General features: G+C 42.3%; 1 protein-coding gene across 7 annotated transcripts in view; it reads right to left on the bottom strand.

Annotated features, from left to right (window-relative positions):
- Positions 1–23,547, bottom strand: part of PKD1L3 (polycystin 1 like 3, transient receptor potential channel interacting) — a 68,361-nt gene that overhangs the window by 6,068 nt on the left and 38,746 nt on the right. For 6 of the 7 annotated variants that reach the window (XM_077889364.1, XM_077889374.1, XM_077889384.1 and 3 more), the window contains 13 exons: positions 23,294–23,493; positions 22,657–22,837; positions 21,871–22,063; positions 21,534–21,768; positions 16,871–16,970; positions 14,122–14,259; positions 13,130–13,315; positions 9,548–9,863; positions 8,338–8,471; positions 4,812–4,936; positions 4,053–4,213; positions 2,246–2,456; positions 1,715–1,816 (listed from right to left, as the gene is read on the bottom strand). In XM_077889364.1, the coding sequence (XP_077745490.1) occupies positions 1,715–1,816; positions 2,246–2,456; positions 4,053–4,213; positions 4,812–4,936; positions 8,338–8,471; positions 9,548–9,863; positions 13,130–13,315; positions 14,122–14,259; positions 16,871–16,970; positions 21,534–21,768; positions 21,871–22,063; positions 22,657–22,837; positions 23,294–23,493 (2,282 nt within the window). Of the gene's footprint in view, positions 1–1,714; positions 1,817–2,245; positions 2,457–4,052; positions 4,214–4,811; positions 4,937–8,337; positions 8,519–9,547; positions 9,864–13,129; positions 13,316–14,121; positions 14,260–16,870; positions 16,971–21,533; positions 21,769–21,870; positions 22,064–22,656; positions 22,838–23,293; positions 23,494–23,547 lie in introns of those variants that run through there. The other variant, XM_077889389.1, reaches the window with a different exon arrangement.

The raw sequence follows: 23,547 nt of genomic DNA, 5'->3' as shown, positions 1-23,547 counted from the left end.
GCTATGTTTAAAGTATGAGGACTGAGTTTTGCCATTCTTTTTAGCATAGACCATTCTCAAATACAGGGTTACTCTTAGAGTACTTTTTTTTTTTTTTTTTAATTTTTATTTATGATAGTCACACAGAGAGAGAGAGAGAGAGGCAGAGACACAGGCAGAGGGAGAAGCAGGCTCCATGCACCGGGAGCCCGACGGATTCGATCCCGGATTTCCAGAATCGCGCCCTGGGCCAAAGGCAGGCGCTAAACCGCTGCGCCACCCAGGGATCCCTCTTAGAGTAGTTTCTATAAGTATTTTAATTTACATGCGTAACAAATGATGTTTATTTTCCCATGGTATTGGCTCATTCACTATTGCCACTAGGATACTGTTTAAAAAACAGCAGTAGCCTAACAACTCAGGATGAATGCTTATAATACCACTGGTGGAAATCTTCTGTATGACCAGATATTGCTTAATTATAGATACTTTTAGGTCAACCGTATAACTTGTAAAATCTGAGTCTGTGTTGCTAAGACTTGTCCCTATAAGTATACTCCATTTTCCCTTCATATCATATGATTATGATTAGAGCAGAAAAGAGGGTTTTTTTTAAGTAGAAAAGGTGTTAGCAAAAGCTTATTTTTGTTATTTCCTTACGAGTCTTAGGGAATGAAGCTTTCACCCTTGGAATGCATAAAGTACTAACTGAACCTAAAACCATAAAAGTTCTTTTGTAGATCTTAGGTGAGAACTTTTCACAACAGAAACTATTAAGAAACTGTAAACTTGCCATTTTTATTCCTAACACTTGAGTTCTAGATCGTTCAGAAAGTTAAACTTCATGAAAGTCTTAAGAGTTCAACTAATTTAAATAGTTTTTTATGTCCTGATCAAACCTATATCTTGGGCGAGGTGCCCAAATCCTCGGGGAGAGAACAGCCTCTCTGAAATGAGCATTTATTAATTATGAACAGAAATATTGCAGCTCTTTTTGGAATTGTATCTCCCTATTTTTCTTAAAAGTCACTTTTTTAAAAAAGTCTTTTTATTTATTTGTTTGTTTGTTTATGATAGAGAGAGAGGCAGAGACCTAGGTAGAGGGAGAAGCAGGCTCCATGCAGGGAGCCTGATGTGGGACTCCATCCTGGGACTCCAGGATCACACGCCCCGGGCTGAAGGCAGGTGCTTAACCGCTGAGCTACCTGATGTCCCAAGTCACTTTCATTGTACACTTTAAAGGGCCACTGAGAAAGCAGTGGGACGCCTGGGTGCCTCAGCAGTTGAGCATCTGCCTTTGGCTCAGGGCGTGATCCCAGAGTCTCAGGATCGAGTCCTGTATCAGGCTCCTTGCATGGAGCCTGCTTTCCCTGTCTGTGCCTCTCTCTCTGCCTGTGTGTCTCATGAAAAAATCTTAGAAAAACAAGCAAACAGCAAATAATGTTATTAATCTGGCTAGGTTATGAGAGCATAAATTCAGGCCCGGGGGTCCTGGCAAAAAGATTGTCAGGAAATTGGGACTAGGTGCTTGGAAAGGACACATTTCTGAGAGTAATAGCCACTCAAGTCATATGCATAGATAGCTCCATAACATGGGAAGGCAAAAATATCTACACGTTCCCCCTTTTCTAGTGTGCAGTGGTACAGAAGGAACTGGTTTTATAAGCAAATTCTCCCCTTAGGTATAATAAAACAAATGGAATCATTCCTGCCGGGAAACCAGGATGGTTTTCACCTCCTCGTGATGAGAGATTCCCATTAGGAGACCAACAACAGTCACTGCGGAGCTGAAGAAAGTTCTGTAGTCAGAAATGCTCCATCCGAACAGCAGATTAAACTGAAAAGGAGAAAGACTAGTCAGAGGGTAGAGTACTGTAGAGCTGACTTCAGTTCTTTCCCAGCTGGCTTGATAAGGAGCCCAACATTGGACCAAAGGGGAATGGAAATCAAATGCCTTAGTGGCTATTCAAATCTCTGCTTTAAAAAGAAAAAAATTTCTCATAATTACGTAGCATTTTTATATCAATTTATTTGGTCTTCACATCAACCTGTGAGCTAAATTTTAGAGGAGACCAATGTCTGCATTAAATCATATTGCTAATTAAGTATGAAGCTACGACTACAAACCAGCTTGCTTACTCCACTGTTCTTTCCAGAACTGTCGACTTGAACTGGTGGTTTTCCCTACAGTGCTTTCTCAGGGAAGGAGTGTGATTCCAAGGCCAGAGCATTTAGGAAAAGACAGACACTGGGAATGAGGGCTTACAGCAATGGCATAGCCCGTCAGCAGGATGAGGATGACCAGCAAGAAGCCCACCACCTCGTCCCAGGCTTTGCTGAGTGTTGTACCGATGACCTGCAGCCTGGGGATATGGTGCATCAGGTTCCACAGCCGAACAGTTGCCAACAGAACCAGGAAGCCCATAAGGTGAATGGCTGCTGAGTTTACTTTTATTGCCTCACGGAAGCTGATGAACCTGTACCAAGGAAGGCCGACAGTTAGCAGAAGTGGATGCCATCTGCCGCAGTGCTTCCCCTGCTGACCTGCAGCAGCTCTGTGCGTCCTGTTAGGTCAAACACTTGTTGATGTAAGAACTCTCCTTTCCAGCGTGACCTCTGGTCCTTGTGGATGTGACACCATTGGCCAAAGATCATGGATTTGGTTGGGAGACAGCTGAAGAAACCCTGAAATACGACCCCTAGCAGATTACTCAAAATTCAACCTGCAAATCAAGGGCAGCTTCCTCCACTGCTCTGGTTTGAGTTCAATCCCTCCTCTCCTTCCTCCTTAACCTAATGAGATGTGCCATTATGCTAGTCTGTTTTCCATGACACTTTAATCCTATATTCTCTGGGAGTAATTGATTTAATAGGTTTAACAGTGCTGAAAGCAGAAAGATGATGAATAAACGACATGAGGAGTGTTAATGTGAGGAACATACTCATAATCTTGTGTTGCAGCAACTAAGTAGGTTACTTGGAAAGACTCCCATAGATGGAGCAAGTTGGCGCTTGATCACAATGGTTTCAGTGTCTAAGGCCGAGGCAGTGCCATACAGCAAGATGGACTCCCAACTGTCCACACCATTTAAACTGTACAGAAACTGTGTCTCTGCATAAGTGACCCTCTGTAAGGCTGACCTGGGACAGTTTCTCATTACACAGATTAGCAATCCACACTACTAGCCACTGAGAAAGTAAAAGTACCCTGTGGCAATACTTAGTCTGGGAAATAGATTTCTTCTCCATGGGAAACACCAAGAAGGTACCCAGAGGGGCACCAGGATGTCTCTTATTAACAGATACCCAAATGAATGAACATTCCTACAAAGAAAGCAACCCTCTTTGGATTTAGAAAATGCACTGTGGGGGGATCCCTGGGTGGCTCAGCGGTTTGGCGCCTGCCTTTGGCCCAGGGCGCGATCCTGGAGTTCCGGGATCAAGTCCCACATCGGGCTCCCGGGATGGAGCCTGCTTCTCCCTCTGCCTGTGTCTCTGCCTCTCTCTCTATCATAAATAAATAAATCTTGAAAAAAAAAAAAAAAGAAAATGCACTGTGTTGTGATTTTATTTAAAGGAGTTTTTTTTTTTTTTTAAAGATTTTATTTATTTGTGAGAGAAAGAGCAGCAGAGACAGGCAGAGAAGCAGGCTCCATGCAGGGAGCCCGATGTGGGACTCGATCCCAGGACTCCAGGATCACGCCCTGAGCCAAAGGCAGACGCTCAACGCTCAACCGCTGAGCCACCCAGGCATCCTTATTTAAAGGATTCTTTGGCCAGGGTGCACAGTAGAACTAATTCCAGCTCCTTGCTATGTGAAATTTAAATGCATTATCCTTGACAAGCACATACCTATTATAAAGGCAGGAGAGCTTTTCAATGTGATTAGCAATACAGTTTCTTGTTTTCTCAGCTGGGGACATTAGTACGAGGTCTATGTTTAACTCTGGTATTATACAAATATAGGTCTGTAGAGCAGTGGAGGAGGAAGGGGACTTTGAAAGAATGCTTCTGTGTAACTGTGAAACTTTAAACATTGAAAAGAAATAGCTTGTGCTGCTCAGGCTCCTTACCTGTCACGGTCATAGTGGTACTGTGCCATGTTTTTCTTACACAGAGAAGTAAGCTTCACCTCCAGACCCAGGAGGACAAAGCTAATAAGGATTATGCTCATGTCCAGAATGTTTCTTTTCCTAGTGAAGAACCTCCACCTCTGTTGTTTCAGCCGATGACCCTACACACGGACACCACAGTCACTACTGCTTGCCTTAAGGATTAGCCAGGTCTTTCCCTAATGAAATATTTTAACACCAGCAAAAGACTAAGCTGTGTACTTGTCAAATCTAACTTGGACACAATGGGTTATGGTCTTGGTTCTGCTCTAGAGTCACAAAGAGCTGTGGCTTACAGAAAAGGTGGCTTCCTCTAATACAACTTTCTTGGATATGTTCATTCCTTCATTCAGGTTGCTTAAATTTAAGAAGGTCTCCAAATTAGTTATTGAGCCTGAAGATGTGTTGGCTTAAGATCAATTCGCTTTTGGTGCCATTACCTGTACTTTTGAGTATTTGTTCATATTTTCCATTCTTGCTATTACCTTATATAGGGATAATGCAACTGTACAAAAAATAGTATTCTTTCTACAGACTTAATTCCTTAACTCTAGGAAACTGGAAGAGCTACTTGGTAGAAAGCAAGTCAGCCTTTAACTGAATTCAGGCCCTGGAAAGGAACAAAGTCATAGCCATTAATTCTAGTAATAGCTCATTGTGGAGCTCCCTGGATAACATGGGAAACCTTAGAATTTCTTACATCTAACACTTTAAATTCACCTGTATAAAGGCACAGTAACAGACTAGTAGGTAGTAGACGACTTGTGAGATGACAGACCAGGCAAAGTCCTTCTTTGCCTGAAAGGAAGTTAAAGTGTCCAACCTCAGCGAGGTGAAGAACGTACCTAACAACAACAAAAAACACCTGTGAGTCAAGAGTCTTTAAAGCTTGTGTCCTCTTCCTTTCAAACTCTGAAATGAGTGTAGCTGTTCCTGGATTATCTTTATTTTTTATTTTTATTTTTTTTAGAGTTTATTTGAGAAAGAGAGCACATGTGTGGGGAAAGAGACTCTCACGCAGACTCTCTGCTGAGCATGGAGCCCAACAGGGGGCCCAGTCTCACAAACCTGAGATCGTGACCGGAGCCGGACACTTAACCGACTGAGCCACCCATGTGCTCCCCTGGATCACCTATTTCAAATGTTCCTGAATCTCTACATTTCACATGGTATTTCCTCTAGAGCTGTCATGGATATTAACTGAGATCATGCACGCAGTCAGATGCACTGACTAGTTGTAATAGTGTTTGGAAAAGAACTGATGACTACAATATAAAGTGTGGAGAGAACGGAATTTAAAGCTATTTAAAATAGATTTTCAGGGACACCTAGGAGGCTCAGTGGTTGAGCGTCTGCCTTCAGCTCAGGGCGTGATCCCGAAGGCCTGAATCAAGTCCCACATCGGGCTCCTTGCAAAGAGCCTGCTTCTCCCTCTGCCTATGTCTTTGCTCCCCGCCCCCCGCCCCCAGTCTGATGAATAAAATCTTTAAAAAAATAAAATTGATTTTCAGAAATTAGTATGATGAAAGTCCTTTGAGCCACTTCAAATTTAGCTACTTTCTTTTTTTTTTAATTTTTATTTATTTATGATAGTCACACACAGAGAGAGAGAGAGAGAGAGGCAGAGACATAGGCAGAAGGAGAAGCAGGCTCCATGCACCGGGAGCCCGACGTGGGATTCGATCCTGGGTCTCCAGGATCGTGCCCTGGGCCAAAGGCAGGCGCCAAACCGCTGCGCCACCCAGGGATCCCACTACTTTCTAAGTATAAAGCATTAATACCCCGTGAAGACTAAGAGTATCCTGGGAATAGTCATTTATATAAAGATAGACTAAAAAGCCTCAGATTCCAGCTAGGACAGTGAGATTATTGTTTGCAAATTCATGAAAGGTGGGGCACCTGGGTGGCTCAGTTGGTTTAGCGTCTGCCTTCAGCTCAGGTCATGATCTCGTGGTCCTGGGATAAACCCTTGTCAGGCTCCCGGCTCAGCGGGGAGTCTGCTTCTCCCTCTCCCTCTGCCCCTAACTTCCCCTGCCACTCCTGCTCTCTATCTCTCTCTCTCTCTCTCTCTCTCAAATAAATAATCTTAAAAAAAAAAAAAAAGTGAATCCTTTAAAAAAAAACATATAAGGGGGATCCCTGGGTGGCTCAGCGGTTTAGCGCCTGCCTTTGGCCCAGGGCACGATCCTGGAAAACCCGGATCGAGTCCAACGTCGGGCTCCCAGTGCATGGAGCCTGCTTCTCCCTCTGCCTGTGTCTCTGTCTCTCTGTCTCTCTGTCTCTCTCTCTCTCTCTCTCTCTGTGTATGACTATCATAAATAAATAAAAAAAAAATAAAATAAAAAAAAACATATAAGAACTTGTGAATATAAACTTTCATAAAACCCCAAAATATTAGAAATGTATAAGAGAAAGTACATTTGAGAATAAAATTAATTCCTACTTCATATCGTTAGCTTTTAAGACTAGGATTTTCCCATGTTTACTTTTTAGCCCTATTTATTTTTTGGTAGTTACCAACAATAAAAAAAAACCTTATAAAGACCACAGGAAGCCTTCATAAAGCTTCATTCAGAAGGAAGTACAGAGATCTACGCTGAATATAACACTGCTGATCAGAAGTAACGCCTGGTGGTAAATGGAAGGCTACTAGTGGCAAGTTCTGGGGACAAGACAGAGAGGAAGCTTGGTTAGGAAAGACTTCCTGTTAAAGGTAGGGGAAGTGAATATACAAGTTTCCCTCTCATCTCATTAAATGCCACTAAAATGATAGTGAAAGGAAAAAAAACCTCAAAGTAAAAGAAGAGGGTAGATGACAGCAACGAAGTGTTGGAAGCTGGAAAACAGAATGACACCGACAGAAGATTCAAGAAACCTGAAACCAAAGTCAGCTGTGTAGGAAACCCAGAAACAAGCCTGGAAAATTGCCAGCATCATGTACTTCTGAAGGTCAGGTGGGACTGAAAATAGAACTGATTGCAAATCGGAACATAAGCAATTGGATCCCTGATTTCCTCCCTCATCGCTCACAATGAGGTATTTGCTGCCTATCCTGCCTTCCACCACCCTAAAACTAAAGGTTTATTTTCTATTGTTGAGAGAATGTGAAGTCATGGGCACCAGGTATATTTCCAAGTATACTGGGATCCCCTCATTTTATCTTTTAAAAGATAAATACTTTATCTTTTAAAAGATACTGGGTGGCTCAACGGTTTGGCGCCAGCCTTTGGCCCAGGGCAGGATCCTGGAGTCCCACGATCGAGTCCCACGTCGGGCTCCTTGCATGGAGCCTGCTTCTCCCTCTGCCTGTGTCTCTGCCTCTCTCTCTCTCTCTCTCTCATAAATAAATAAATAAATAAATAAATAAATAAATAAATAAATAAATAAATAAATAAATAAATAAATAAATAAATAAATAAATAAATAAATCTTAAATAAAATGCAAGATAAAATGATAAAGGCTGCTTGATAATTCTTGAACAGAATGAGATTTTTTCTTCTAGGAGGAGTTTGGAGATGAATCAATGATAGATCCATGCAAAACCAAGCAAATGAAAAAAAGGGTAATTATAAATTCTAAGGAAAATGTAGAAAAGAAAAGAAATTGTAATATATGGCTCATCTTTGAAAAATCATTTATATAATCACAATAATGGAAATATTAAACCATAATTATTACTATGTTGGGAGAATAAGGAAAGCTAAAAGAGAGAGTGTGTGTGTGTGTAATATGTGGGTATAAGAAAGTTAAATGTTCATCGTAGGAAGAAAGAGATAATATCTAAAACTGAAAATTCATGAAATAGGTAATAAGCATGTTAACTTTTAAATTTCAAAGAACCAGTTAAAATAGCTGGAGCTAACTGTCTCTGGGAATAAGGTAGGGAGGAAGAGAAGATGTCTAGTTTTGGCATTGAACTATTTTACTTTTAAAATTATGTATTATAACTTTAATTAAAATACTGTATTTTATTTTTTTTAAGATTTTATTTATTCGTAAGAAACCCACATAGAGAGAGAGAGAGAGAGAGGCAGAGACATAGGCAGAGGGAGAACCAGGCCCCACGCAGGGAGCCCGACATGGGACTCGATCCTGGGTCTCCAGGATCACGCCCCGGGGCTGAAGGCAGCGCTAAACCGCTGAGCCACCCAGGCTGCCCAAAATACTACATTTTAATGGTATAAAAGAAAGAAACAGCTCCAAAGTACCCAGGTCAGAGGGAGAGGAGAGACGAGACCTTCATACCCATGTTGTTGGACTCCAAAATCAGGGTCACTACGCAGAACAGGTTCACATTAGCATTGAAGACCACAAATTCCACAAAGAGGCTTTTGGTGCAATGGTCAAGCCAGTGGCTCTGTTCAAGATGCTGCAGAACACTGGGAAAATAAAGGGGGACAGGGCCAGCGACTTTCTCCATTTAACCCTGCAAAGGAGAAAAGTGCCCTGGCATTTCCAATATCACATACCAGTTGCAAAGCTGCATTTCCAAATCTAGTTTACTTATAAAATATTATTACTAATGCTCAAACTTTCACTACTGTAAAATATAAGTTTAGAAGACTATAAAGATGAAGGTTTTCATAATAGCATTCATACTAAGATTAAATGATCAAGAAAACGTATGTGGTGCTAAACATCTAGGGTAGGATTATTTTATGTCAACTACCTCTATTACTCTATTTCTACTTCTAAATGTTAAATGCTACTCTTTATTTATTTATAATTTTATTTATGTATTTAAGAGAGAGTGAGCAGGCCAGAGCATGAGTGGTGGGGAGGGACAGAGGGAGAGGGAGAAGCAGACTCCCCACTGAGCAGGGAGCCCGACCTGGTGCTCAATTCCAGGATCCTGGGATCATAAACCTGAGGTGAAGGCACATGCTCAACTGACTGAGCCACCCACCCATGTGCCCCTAAATGCTACTTGTTATTAATAGCTATTCAGTTTTGGGAAGTGTGAGGAGTGGAAATGTCATTATTTGGTTGGCATTATTTTTTTGAGTAAATTCTTGATATAAATTTAAATGAGAGATAAATTAAGCCCTTTCATATACAATGACAAAGATTCTTATCACATAGACATACAAAACCACTCTAAAGTCTCCGGCAATTTGACTCTGAATTTTGAATTGATTGTGGTTCATGAAGGGCAATATTTCCTGTTGAATTTGAAGATTACAGTTTGCCTAAACAAGAGATATCTGAATTGAAACTGGTAGGTATTTTCCCAGACGAGAAAAAAAAAATGAGTCTTGGAAAACTGCCAAACTAAAACATACCTGTAGTTTGAGGTTGAACAAGGAATTTTTAAACTAAAAGATTGCCTTAAAAGCCTAAGAAGTGTCTACAAGTGTTACAGACAACAGAGTAGCATTATAGCAGCTGTAATTGTCCTAAGAATGGACGAATGGACATATCTTGGTTCCCTTGTCCAGGGCTCAGGCTTGCTCACCTGATTGCAGTACTGGAGCTTCTTCCAAGTTTCACAACATACCCTCCTCCTGAGTAAGTGGCATGTTCCCCTTGGATAGGATAGCCACCCAGTATCTCTTGATTCTGATAATGCCAAATGCTGTCTGATTTTGTGATGTTTGTATCAGGGGGACCCCAGTTTACTCCATAGTTCTCTGTATCCTCTTGATCTTGGGGAGATAGCTTCACTTGTTCGTGGGGAGACATTCCAGTTGGAAGTAGTACGGCACTGGGAATGCGAATCTGACGAAGCAGAACATTGCCCAAAAGAAAGGAGTTCCCATCGGCAATAAACCCTAACAAAAGAGTACAAGAAACCATTTTTATAAATGTTTCATTAAGTTAGTAACAGAAAATGCACATTAAAAAATCTTATTTGAGAGAGACAGAGAGAGAGAGCACGCAAGCACACACAGCGGGATGGAGGGAGGAAGGGAGAGGCAGAGGGAGAAGCAGACTCCCTGCTGACCAGGGAGCCCAATGCAGGGCTTGATCCCAGGACCCCGAGATCATGACCGAAGGCAAAGGCAGAGACTTAACTGACTGAGCCACCCAGGTGCCCCCAAAATGCACATTTCACCACTATTTTAAAAAACATAATTGGAATTTCTAGCTAATGCAACCAGGTAAGAAAAAAGAATAAGAGGTATAAAAATAAGGAAGTGAAATGATCATAATTTGTAAGTGATACATAGATGATCTAGAAATCATGAGAATCAACTGAAAGGCATCAGCAAGATGGTGAAATAGGAGGTGCCCTTGCTTGTATCTCCTCTCAGTAACAATAATTTGGCAGCCAGCTGCAGATGAAAGGAGCCGTGGGGTCCAAAGGTAGGGAACGGTGAAACTCCAGTGGAGCCCAAGACCAGCAAACCATTCTGGGAAGGCAGGTCCATGCCCAGATGGCTGACTCACCCACTGTGGTCCTGACAACAGACCAAGAAACAGCTCTGTCCCCTGTGGACTTGGCCACAACACCTTTAGGTGTTGGTCCTGCCACCAGCACCATATGCCAAGGGACCCAGGAGTCACTCCTGCCAGTGTTTCAGGTAACAGGTCTGCAGACCTTAGTCCTAACTGAGCGCCAATCCCTCTCAGACACAGTCCAAGGGTCCCTAGAGGCAAGCTCACCAAACTCAATCTGTCTAAAGATCCTGAAATGGCCCTCAGCTGGACGTGGCTGCAGTACATGAGCAGACCTGCTAGTCCAGAGACCTGCAGGGAGACACACCTGTCAGTGCTCCTGGAGACAAGCCTACCAACCTTGTCTGACTTCAGATCCTGAAACTTCCCTCTAACTTGGCTCCAGGCCATCCCAGCCATGGTCAGGGAGCAACCCTGCCCACCAGGAGACCTGATGGGGACACATTCATATATCCCTTTAGAACCAGGTCTGTAGACATTAGCCCTGGCTGTGGATCCAGAAGAGGCCTGGGACTCAGTTCAGTCCCTCTCAGCCACAGTCAAGGGCCCATCCTGCCTGCCCAGGGGCTCACCCAGTGACCTCGAAGGAACCCTCCAGAAATCTGGTGGGAACCACACTCATTCTTGTACCTGGTAATAGGCCTGCTCTGCTCCAACCCTTGTCCCATGCCAGCCCTTCTGAACATGGTTCTGTAGTCAGGCCTGTCCACCCAGAGACCAGAGCAGATCCATACCCACCTGAGCCCCTGGTGAAAGGCCGGGAGGGCGGGAGGGCTGGGATAGGAGGGAGGGACTGGATGTTGCTGGGGGCGGGAGCCTTCCCCTGTAAGCTCGGGAAGGGATCTGGAATTGTAAGTGAGATAGGACTTATCCTATCAGATTTATGTTTGAAAACAATACGATGGGGAAGATGGAATGAAGAGGGGCATGAGCAGAGACAAGGTTGTCCAAATGAGAGGTGGGAAATGGTACCTTCCTCTAGTTTTGACCTGCATTTCTCAAGACTGCTCTTGCAAAGCCTGTCATCTACTCTAAAGCTCTGGGTATTGTCTGAAAACACCAACACTCACCGGGCTGTTGGGGACGTGAGTAGACTCTTCTGCAGTGCTCATGGGAGTGTTAATCGGTACAAGAAGGAAAAGACTGGCAGTAGCTTTTTAAATTAAGAATGTATGCACATTTTAGCACATTCAAGGTATTCATCTTGCAGATATTATTTGCATGCTCTCTGTCTCTAAAATAAATCTTTGAGAAAAATATAGGGACACCTAGGCGCTCATGCTCTCATTCTCTCTCAAATAAATGAACAAAATCTATAGGAAAAAAATAACATTAAAAAAATTGAAAGTAAAGATTTGTTAGTAGTTGAAGAGATAAATCACATTAGGGGCAATTGGTACTGCTTTTCACCTCAGGTCTCCTTCATTATATTCCTTTATCTGCAGATTGCTGTTGTTCTTCCTCAGCCTGTCCGGGTAACTCATGGACGCTCTGTTGTTCCGCTAGCCAGAGCCCCAATTGCCCCAGTTAAAAATAATGATGGACACTTATCCAGTGTATACTATGGGTCAGACATTGTTCTAAGATCTACAGAGTTTTTAATCTTCACGTCAATCCTATGGGGCAGATCCTAACATTATCCTCATCATATGGATGGGGAAACAGGCACACAGATTGTAATTTACCCAAGAACACACAGCTAATAGGTAGAGCACCAGGATCTGAACCTCATCAATCTGACTTCCAAGTCTGTGTCTTTGGACACCATACTGCAGAGCCAAAGACTCTAAGAGGAGGATCATTCCTATCAAGATGACACTAGCCTTAGCCACCCAGGGTTCGATTCACTTTTTATTTGGTCACTACTTTATTCATCACAGAGTTACAGATCGCACATACAATGTGCCCTGAACCTAGAACCATCACTATCCAAAACTGAACTAGAAAGAATCAACACGCGGGACATCTAGGTGGTTCAGTCTGACTCTTGATTTTGGCTCACGTCATGATCTCAGGGTTGTGTGAGATTGAGCCCATCATCTGAGCCCTGCTGGGCTTAGTGCTCAGTGCAGAATCTGCTGGAGATTCTTTCCTTCTCCCTCTGCCCCTCCCTGCACGGGGGCACTCTCACTCCCTAAATAAAATAAGTATCTTAAAAAAAGAAAAAGAATCAATGTACAATGCATAGGAGTTGCCATCTATAAAAACTCTCCTAAATGCACTAAAACCACCTTTATTAAGATAAGTCTTTTAGGTTTCTTTCCCTAGAAACATAGGAGACACTCTAGATCCCAAAAGGAAGCCATCAATGCTGAATTAAATGAACACAACAGTTTCCAGAATACAGCTTACTTAAGATCTAAAGTTATGACAAAGTGGGCAGCCCGGGAGGCTCAGCAGTTTAGTGCCGCCTTCAGCCCAGGGCGTGACCCTGGAGACCTGGAATCGAGTCCCACATTGGGCTCCCTGCAAAGAGCCTGCTTCTCCCTCTGCCTGTGTCTCTGACTCTTTCTCTCTCTGCAGGTCTCTCATGAATAAGTAAATAAAATCTTTAAAATAAAAATAAAGTTACGACAATCGGTAACTGGTAGAAAACATTGAACACGAAGCATCCGAGAAGTGGGTTATGTGTCCATACCTCTGTAATCCCCATAAAGGCTAGGAAGGAGGGTGTGATTGGCCCACAAGTAAAAATGCTTCAGAAGTCTGATCTCTGAGAAATGGCGGGAAAAGCTCTTCCGGAGAGCTTGATGGAGGTAAAACCTATTGGAGTTCTGTGCTGAGTAGACTGTGGTCATCAACAAGATAAGGAAGAGGACTTGTACTAGGATAGGAGAGGGCAAAAATAAATCACAGTTGAGTGGTTAGCTTCGAAATTCTCTACACCTCCTCCCTCATGGTTCCTAAGCCTTGGCAATTCCATATGGTTCAACCTAACAACTGTAAACAGATGAGCCAGCGTATCTAGCACGTAGTGGTACGTACAAATATCTACAAATATTGACATATTTCTTCCCAGAATTATTCTGCCACTATTCAGAAATTTTACCTGAAATAAGATACACAAAATCCAAATAAAAATTGTTGTATTTTACTTTTTAAAACTAAATGCACCCCTGCCCCCAACCTTTCTCTCTCTCTAGCTATCTATGGAGTGTGTTCACAAGAAAGGGAAGGCAGATTAAAAACAGAATTGGCCTTTTTTGGTCCAGGAAATTTGATAATCCAAACACTCACTGGATGTGCTGAACCAGTTCCCCTGCACTTATAGGAGAGCCAGTTCTGAAAGCATATTCATTTCCCCCTCCAGCCTGTGAAGCACACAGAGCAATCTGTGTTATTAATTTCTGTTTGTGGAGGAAAGGACTCATTCAAGCTCATGTGGATGTCTCACAACTCCCAAGTTCCCATTCACCACACCGCCTTAGAGTGCATATTTTTTCTTTTTTTTTTTTTTTGTTTGTTTTTGCATATTTTTTCAAAGTGAGTACTTTCAAATAGCTTTTCACTGTCCTCTATTTTCTTTTTCTTTTCTTTTTTTTTTTTGTCCTCTATTTTCATTTTCTTCTCACACCCCCATGGCTGGGAAACATGCTGCAGGGTTGACACATTACTGGTTGCTCTCCATACCCAAAATATCTCCTGTCAGCTTGAAGAGTTTCTTCTCTTTCATGGTTCTTTCTGGGCGCTTAACTGGACTGTTGGCAGCTGGAGCTACATAGATGGGGTTATTCTTATCTCTTGAGCCAGGTAATGGTGAGCATTTTGCTGTCAAAAACATAAATGTAGGCCAAAAAGTAGTTATATTTCATTAAGCAGTTATTCATCAACAATTGGTGAAACTCTGGGAGTACCTCCTGCTAAATGCTGAAAAAAACAAAGAATAAAGCTATCTTCATGGCACTTCTCAAACTATCATGAAGGATTTTAAAAAAATTGCAGTCCACTAGGGATTGATTTTTTTTTTTTTTTTTTGATATTTATGTCTCTGAGAGAGAGACAGACAGAGAGGTATGGAGGCAGAGGGAGAGGGAGAGAGAATCTTAAGCGGGTTCCACCCTGCGCTCAGAGCTCATCACTGGGTTCCATCCCTGGGCTAAAACAAAGAGTTGGTCCCTCAACTGATTGTGCCACTGACCCAGCCCTGGGTGCTGATACTTTTATAAAATATATTAAAAATTAATAATTGGAAAAATGAAGTAAAATAGGAGTATGTAAAATCCAAATGCCATTTTGAAAATTAGACACAATATGTCTAAAACTGGTCTGTTCAATTGCTATAAAACTTTCTACATGTGTACTCTCAATTTCTGTATTTATCTTGGATGAGAAACAAACAGTTCTTTTCTTTTTTTAAAGATTTATTTATTTATGATAGACATAGAGAGAGAGAGAGAGAGAGAGAGAGAGGCAGAGACACAGGCAGAGGGAGAAGCAGGCTTCATGCTGGGAGCCTGACGTGGGACTCGATCGCACCCTGGGCCAAAGGCAGGCGCTAAACCACTGAGCCACCCAGGGATCCCCGAAACAAACAGTTCTAATCAGCGAACCACGTGGTGGGTGTAATATTCGATAGCAGTGTTTTTCAAATTTCAGTGGGCACAGGAATCACACGGGAATTTTGCTCAAATTCAGATTCTGAGGTGAGACCCAAGATTACACACTTCTGAAAATTCCAGGAGATGCCAATGATGCTGGTCTGCAGACCACCCTGTGAGAAGTATCCAGAGACATGTGAATCAAGATGGAGAGAAAGAAGGAATTAGAAGAGGACATAAAACTTACCAGCAAGTATGTGACTAGTGCTTGGGGAATCACCAAAGAGAAAATAAACCTCCTAAGGAAGTCAGAGAAGGTATCAGAGTGAAACTTGACATTTGTTTTGAAGGATGAGTCAGATACAATTCTCCAAATGAACATGAAAAAAAAAAAAACCTCTTAGGCAGAGGGAATAGCAATTCAAGAGCACAGATAAATGAAAGGAGAACTAGGAAGGCAGTTGGAAATCAGATTAATTTTTAAAAATCTTGTAAGTAAAAATAAAAAAAATAAAAAATAAAAATCTTGTAAGTAATTACTTACCCCTTAGTAAATGTGTTTACCACCGAGCTTAAGAAATAGCTATCGCATGGGGTGTCCAGCTGGCTCAGTTGAAAGAGCATGTGACTCTTGATCTTGGGGTTGTTTGAGGCCCATGTTGGGTATAGAGATTACTTAAATAAAAATTCAGGGCGCCTGGGTGGCTTAGTCAGTTAAGCATCCCACCCTTGATTTCAGCTTAAGTCGTGATCTCAGGGTTGTGAGATCGAGCCCAGCATTGGGCTCCATGCTGGGCCTGGAGCCTGCCTAAGACTCTCGTCCCCTCTCCCATTGCTCATGCTCACTCTCTAAATAAATAAATAAATAAATTAAATAAATAAATAAATAAATAAATAAATAAATAAATAAATAAATAAATGTAATTGCCACTTATAAAGTCTGATAGTGTTCATCTGGGATGGTATCCCTTCCTTTCCTTCAGAGAGCTAATCTAATCCTGAATTTAAGTTTATAATTTTCATGCATTTCTTCATTAAAAAAAATATATACACATATGTATACATATATATATGTATTGTTTCCCATAATTAAAGAATTGTGTTAGTTTTTAGCTAATCATTGTGTTTGTGAGGTTCACCTGCACGATAGACGTAGCTTATTTAAAGGATAGTTTCCCTCAGGCTTAGTGACTGAATGTGAGAAATAGGAATTTAGGATTACTCTGACCTTTTTAGAGAGTGGGGATGTTCTTCTTGGAAAGGAGGAAATATATAGGCATCCGGATGGTGCAGTTAGGGTTAAGCGTTTGACTCTTGGTTTAGGCTCCGGTGATGATCTCAGGGTCTGGAGATCTGGCCCCACGTTAGGCTCTGTGCTTGGCACAGCATCTGCTTTGGATTCTCTCTCCCTCTCCATCTGCCCTCTTGCTCTCTCTCTCTCTCTTAAATAAATAAACAAACTTTTTTAAAGCATGAGAAAATATAGTCAAGAAGGGGTTTGCAGGGCAGGCCATCCTGATTGGAGAACGTCTGATTTGAGACAATATGAAGGTATCCGATACAGGTGGTGAGTGGTTGGAAACAGCCCTGGGGCCTCAAGAGTGAGAGAGATTCAGGAGGAGATGTAGGACACAGACGCGGAGTAAAGCGCTGAGAGAGCGCGAGTGTCGGTGAGGCACTGGTTTGTCTCAGGCAGTGGATGGAGGAGGAACAGCCAGCTATTGAGAGGCAAGATTCCTGTACAGAAAAATCTGAGTCAGTGACATGCCTGGATGTCCACTGTTCCGATATTTGTTCTTTGCAAAATCAGATGCTGGTAGTTAGAGAACTATTGGAATTACCCACGAGTGCCAAGATCCTCCTCGTCTGTTGTTCCTTCTCTTTGGTAAGCCACGGCATCCTGCTCAGCATCAGGGAATCGAACAAAGCAAGGAAGATCGCCTAGACAGGAAGACCATAGGAGAAGGTGACACCGTTACACAAAGGTGAAGGTATAATTCATGCATTTCCATTATTTGGCCCTTTACTGCCATGGAAAACTGAAAATTAGGGAGTTTCATAATAATTTTTGCATAACCAGGGACCTGGTTAATACAATATTTATATTTGTATTTCTGCCTGCAGTCCTTAAACTGCTTAGCTAGGAAAGCTTAAACTATTGAATGATTTGTGATGATCCTTGCAAGTTACTTAAGAACACCTGTCTTTGCATGATCTCAGATGAGCCGGACGGAGAAGCTACACTTTTTTTTATAAAAGATTTTATTTATTTATTGATGAGAGACACAGAGAGAGAGAGGCAGAGAAAAAAATTAGAGATTTTAAGAAAATCTTAACATTTGGAATATAAACTATCACTTTTAATATATCCAGACTAGCTTTCACATCACTACATTTTTTAAAAAGATTTTATTTATTCATGAGACACACAGAGGGAGAGGCAGAGATATAGGCAGAGGGAGAAGCAGGCTCCCTGTGGGGAGTCTGATGCAGGACTTGATCCCAGGACCCTGGGATCACAACCTGAGCTGAAGGCAGATGCTCAACCACTGAGCCACCCAGATGCCCCCATCATTAATTTTTCTTTAATATTTTTTTTTCTTTAATATTTTTTTTTAATTTTTATTTATTTATGATAGTCACAGAGAGAGAGAGAGAGAGAGAGAGAGAGGCAGAGACACAGGCAGAGGGAGAAGCAGGCTCCATGCACCGGGAGCCCGATGTGGGATTTGATCCCGGGTCTCCAGGATCGCGCCCTGGGCCAAAGGCAGGCGCCAAACCGCTGCACCACCCAGGGATCCCTTTCTTTAATATTTTTAATGGTTCCCTGGCATTCCATTATATGGCTATGGCTATCTCATAAGTAAAGCAGTGTCCTATTTTTGGGCATTAAGTTGTCGCCAATTTTTAAAAATAAAGTGCTCAGAATTTTCTCAGGATAGGTCTTTAGAATTGAAGCTTATTTACTAAAGGGATGCAGAATTTGAAGGCTTTTCCTCTGTTAGCACAAGATTTTTCCTCAACCAGCAGTGAATGCCCATTATCTCTGGTATCAACATGTATTATCATGTTTTTACCACTTTCATTTATTTTTTAAAGCTTTATTTATTTATTTTAAAAGATTTTATTTATTTACTCATAAGACACAGAGAGAGAGGCAGAGACACAGGCAGAGGGAGAAGCAGGCTCCATGCAGGAAGCCTGATGTGGAACTCAATCCAGGACTCTGGGATCATGCACTGAGCCAAAGGCAGATGCTTAATCACTGAGCCACCCAGGGGTCTCTAAAGTTTTATCTATTTAAGCAATCGCTACACCCCATGTGAGGCTTGAACTCAAAACCCTGAGGTCAGGAGTTGCAGGCTTCACTGACTGAGCCAGCCAGGCACCCGTGTTGCATTTACATGTTGGCTGGTCCACTGACTCTTTCAGTTACTTTTTTTTTTTTTTTTTTTTTATGTCACAGGTGTTTACGGCTGGGAGACAAGGAGATAACAAAGCTATACACTTTGCCCTCTGCACCTAATCTGGATAACAAGTGGCTATTCATCCACACACTTTGAAAGAAGTGACACAACTGGTCACTGATCATGATGCACAGATGTTATTAGGTAGTGATCTGTGGACTGAAGAGCTAGCAACAAGTAGTTAGAACTTTATGCAATCACTCACGGGTAAATGATATTTCAGCTGTGTTGCTGGGACACTGGTGTTATTTAACTAAACCATGTACCTAAATTCATGTACATGGAAACACTCCAAAGCAAGGACTGCCTGAATGCAAGCATGTGTCACCTAAGAACCAAGACATTCTCCTATCATTATCACACTTAAGGAAATTATCAATAATTTCCTTGTATAATATCCTATTCATATTTAAAATGTCTTATTTATTCAAAGGATCTAGAACACTCCTCCATCATTAATTTTTTTCATGATATTGACTTTTCACAGAAGCTATTATTCAGAATATTACCCCAAGTATGATCTACGGACTAGTGATCACTGGGAAATTGTCAGGAATGCAGACAGGTCAGCCCCATTCCAGAACTATCCTCCATTTCAGTGTGCCTGGGTGGCTCAGTTGGTTAAGTAACTACCTTTGGCTCAGGTCATGATCCCAGGGTCCTGGGATAGAGCTCTACATTGGGCCCCTTGCTCAGCAGGGAGTCTGCTCCCCCACCCCCCGCCCCATATACATGCTTGCTCTCACTAACTAACCAACTAACTAACTAAACCCAAACAAACCTGATTACGCCTGGAAATAATTGAGGCCTTTCAATATAAATTCAGTATTTCTTTGCAACAGTGGATTGTTTAGTTTTTTTTAAAGCTTTTATTTATTCATGAGGGACAGAGAGAGAGAGAGAGAGAGAGAGAGAGAGAGAGAGAGAGGCAGAGACACAGGCAGAGGGAGGAGCAGGCTCCATGCAGGGAGCCTGATGTGGGACTGGATCCTGGGGCTTTGGAATCATGCCCCGAGTCAAAGGCAGACGCTCAACCATTGAGCCACCCAGGCGCCCCAGATTAATTATTAACACTTCTACTACTGCATGTCAAATAGGCTTAGACTACTATCTAAGTATCTTCGTTCTTACTCAGTATTTTTAAATCTGTACTTCATGTTTTGCATTATTTTTGTTTGTATGATTTTCCTGGTCATTAATTTGAGTCTCACTAGTGACATCTCCTTCAACTCAACTTCTGAATTTTAAAAGCTGGTAAATCACATTTCATTTCTGTGTTTGATATAACTGAATTTCCTTAAGAGATCTTGTCATTTTTTTTGTCTCTCTACTCCAGCAGTTCTCTTTTTAGAGAATTTTTTAAAATTTAAGTGATCTCTATACTAAGTGTGGGGTCAAGCTTACAACCCTGAGATCAAGAGTCATAGGCTCCACTGACTGAGCCATCCAGGCACCGTATCATCCTCCAGCAGTTTTTCATTAAGACCTACCTACTCCTTGTTCTCTCCAGAGTTGGTGGGTCTCAAATGGGACTGTACACCAGAATCACTTGGGAAGTTTTAAATGTGCTGGGCCTTGGAACCCATCTCCAGAGATTACTATTAAATTGGCCTGGAGTGAGGCCTGAATGTCAAAAGAGTTTTAAGAGCTCTCCAGGTTTGCTTGTGGGAGTTCTGGCCCATCCTCCAGGGTCCTTAAAGCAGAAGCAATCCTGTCACCAAAAACAGGATATGGAAAACTCTCCTGGACAAAATTTGGTTTCTTCAACAAATGCACTGTGACAAATAGCAAGAATGGAGAGTGATGTGCGGACTCAGTATAAAAAGTACTTAAGAGACCAACTAATTGCAACACATGGACCTTATTTGAATCTTGATCTGAACAAAGTAAACATAAAATAAACATTTATGAGACAACTAGGAAAACTGGAACATTGACTTTAAAAAAACGTGATAAAATACACATAACAAAAACTTACCATCTTAACCTTTTCATAGTATAAGGTATGTTCATACTGTGTAAATATTAAGACATTAGTGTGATAATAGTTTTTATATTTATGTTTTTAAAAGAAAAGTTTTTATCTTTTAGAAATATATACACTAGGGGGATCCCTGGGTGGCTCAGCGGTTTAGTGCCTGCCTTCAGCCTGGGGCCTGATCCTGGAGTCTCCGGATCGAGTCCTGCATCGGGCTCCCTGCATGGAGCTGCTTCTCCCTCTGCCTGTCTCTGCTTCTGTGTGTGTGTGTCTCATAAATAAATAAATAAAATTTAAAAAACATATATATATATATATACACTAAAATACTTAGGGATAAAAGGATGTGAAGGGTTTTTTTTTTCCCCTCCCAAAACAGATCAAGCGAGATTGGCTTGTTTTTGGCAATGAAGTAATTATTGTAGCTGGCTAACAGAATAGTAGAATTCATTACACTATTTTTTCTTTTTTTTAGATTTTATTTATTTATTCGTGAGAGACAGAGAGAGAGAGACAGAGACAGAGACTGAGAGAAACAGAGAGAGGCAGAGACACAGGCAGAGGGAGAAGCAGGCTCCCTGCGCGGAGCCCGACATGGGACTCGATCCCGGGACTCCAGGATCAGACCCTAGGCCGAAGGCGGTGCTAAACCCCTGAGCCACCCGGGCTGCCCTCATTACACTATTCTCTACACACTTCTGTGGGCTTGACATTTTTCTTAATGAAAAGTTTTTAAAAATTAAGTTTTCTGGTGGGTTTTTTTTTTTCAAAGTAATTTATCGTCGATTGATTTTTTTTACTTGACCTTTCCTAACTTGGCAATCTTTTTCTGCTCTGCTTCTATTACTCACGCCATCAGTTCTCCTTAGTTTTTTCCGAGACTTCACACATATCTGAAATTTCATTCTGCCTATTTCTGTTGTTTCCTTTTATTTTTTTCCTTTTGTCAAATTGTCAGAACCATGAGGCACTTTAAATTGACACCCAAGGATCTCATTTTTCTGAGCTACCTGCAACCACAGGGGGCCCCTGGGCTGATACTATCTGCTTTTCACATACCTTTATTGGCTGGCTGATGACAATGTTTTGAAGCACTGATAGTATCACTGACATCACCCAGCTGGTGGCTTGGTCTTTGGTCAGTTCCAGGCTGTAAAGTGCAGTAAAAAAGGCTGCAACCAGGCTAGTGACACCCAGACAGAGCCAGCAGATATAAGTCACTCCTCTGGGCAGGCTGTAAGCGATGGGCTCCTTCCCTTCTTCTGGGCTCAGGAGGGGGAAACTGGTGACCTCCCTGCAGAAGAGAGGTTAAAGGAACCATCTGAACACCAACAGTGGGGAGAGAGAGGTTCGGGATGACAGCAGGTGTTCAGGGAAGCCAGGTGCCGGGTCTTACCTGGAGGGCCCCTGCTCGAGGTGAAGAACACGTGTTTCCAAGAGCTTCTGGAGTTTTTGCAGTTGGTTGGTGGCATCCAGGACGTCACAAGGCTGGTCGACCTGAGTGGGACCCACGGCACTTAAGTGAGAATGGAGTCGCTGCACAACTCCCAGCAGGTAACAGCAGAGATGGTGGTGGCTATCAGGAACCACTGCAAATACAGGCCAGGGCTCACACTTCTGCAAGTGGGGGGTCAACAGATGGTGCTCAAGGGCAGAGAGCAGCAACTCATTCACTGACAATGAGGATAAATCTACCAATCAGTGGAGACTGGACACAATTATTGTCTTCTCTGAGCATGCTGGTGAATTAGTGCATTAGTAACAATTTCTAAAACTCTACACTTTGATCTAGAATCAAATAAGAATTTAAACCTAACTGGGCTTCTTCACTAGAACTACAGTAAGTACCCAAGACGTGAAGACTATATTCAAGATTCCATAAATCACATAATCTCACTATTCCACAGAAAGAATGACAAGGCTGAAGAGCCCCCAACAAATCAGATGGAGTGTAAAGGGATCTAAAACGGAGGGCACTTTTGTGGGTTCTTTCTTCATCCTTTACTTTGTATCACCAGATATATTGTCCTTAAAGCGATCAGCTCTATCCTGGAAGCTTAAGCAAAGTGAAATAAGCAGAAGGCCGTATCACGCCTGCTGGTTACACCAAGAGGTAGGAAGGAGTAAGAGGCAAGCAAGTGGGAGGCAGAGAACAGATCAGTTACTAAAACCTGAGGTTTACCATTTGCCCGATGGGGTCCTGCCTGCTGGTGAGAGCCGTGACGCTCTAAGTGAGAATAGATGAGGCTGGATAAAAGCTGAACCAGCTTGTTAATGCTATAAGAAGTCCATAAGGATTGTTCACACTCTGAGAGTAGGTATGTATTTCTCCTGAGCAGGAATCCCACAGTTTCCTTTAATTCCTAAATGTAGAACCAAGACAAGAAAAATCAGTGTGACATTCACCCAGGACTGGTAGCTGTTATAGGTGGTAAGGCTTTACTTGGAGAGCCAAACGCTTAGTGGAAAGAACCTCCATTTTTCATTTTCTTTCTCCTTTTTCAGAAAGCAGTCACCTAATAGTAGCTTCAAAACTAGTTTTATGAGGGAATACCAAATGAAAGAAGAGACAGTTTGATCAAACATCAACAATGAAAACTCTAGAGTAGTACAACCTGCGTTCACACCCAGTCCTCAGAATACATTAAGAGGACAGGTGAGGGGCATGATGCATCATGGCCCAGGGGACAGGAGTTAGAGAAAAGGTATCAAGGTTAATAGGACTGGAGAGCTTTCCAGGAGATCCTCTCCACTAGCCTTTCTCACAACACGGGAAGCAGGGCCCGCCATCTACCTATCAAATTAGACACGAAGCTTACCTCAGCCACCTCTGTGAGAGACAGAGGCTCAAAAGTAGCATCCGAGAGGCAGGAGGCTTGGCTGGGAGGAAAGAGAGGCCGGGGTTCCTGTGGCTGGATCAGTGGGAAGAGGCGCCCAATTACAAGATTGACAGGGAAGAGAAGGACAGCAGTTTGGACGCTGATGATCACCTGGGACCAGGTCACAGCAAATGGACCCACTGGAATAAGAGCATTGTGTCAACCTTCATCCTCAAGAACTGAAATCATCTCAG

This window comes from Canis aureus, chromosome 3, assembly GCF_053574225.1.
Source record: "Canis aureus isolate CA01 chromosome 3, VMU_Caureus_v.1.0, whole genome shotgun sequence".
Classification (NCBI taxonomy): Eukaryota; Metazoa; Chordata; class Mammalia; order Carnivora; family Canidae; genus Canis; species Canis aureus.
Note: the sequence above shows the minus strand (reverse complement) of the source record. Positions and strands in the feature narration are given on the sequence as shown.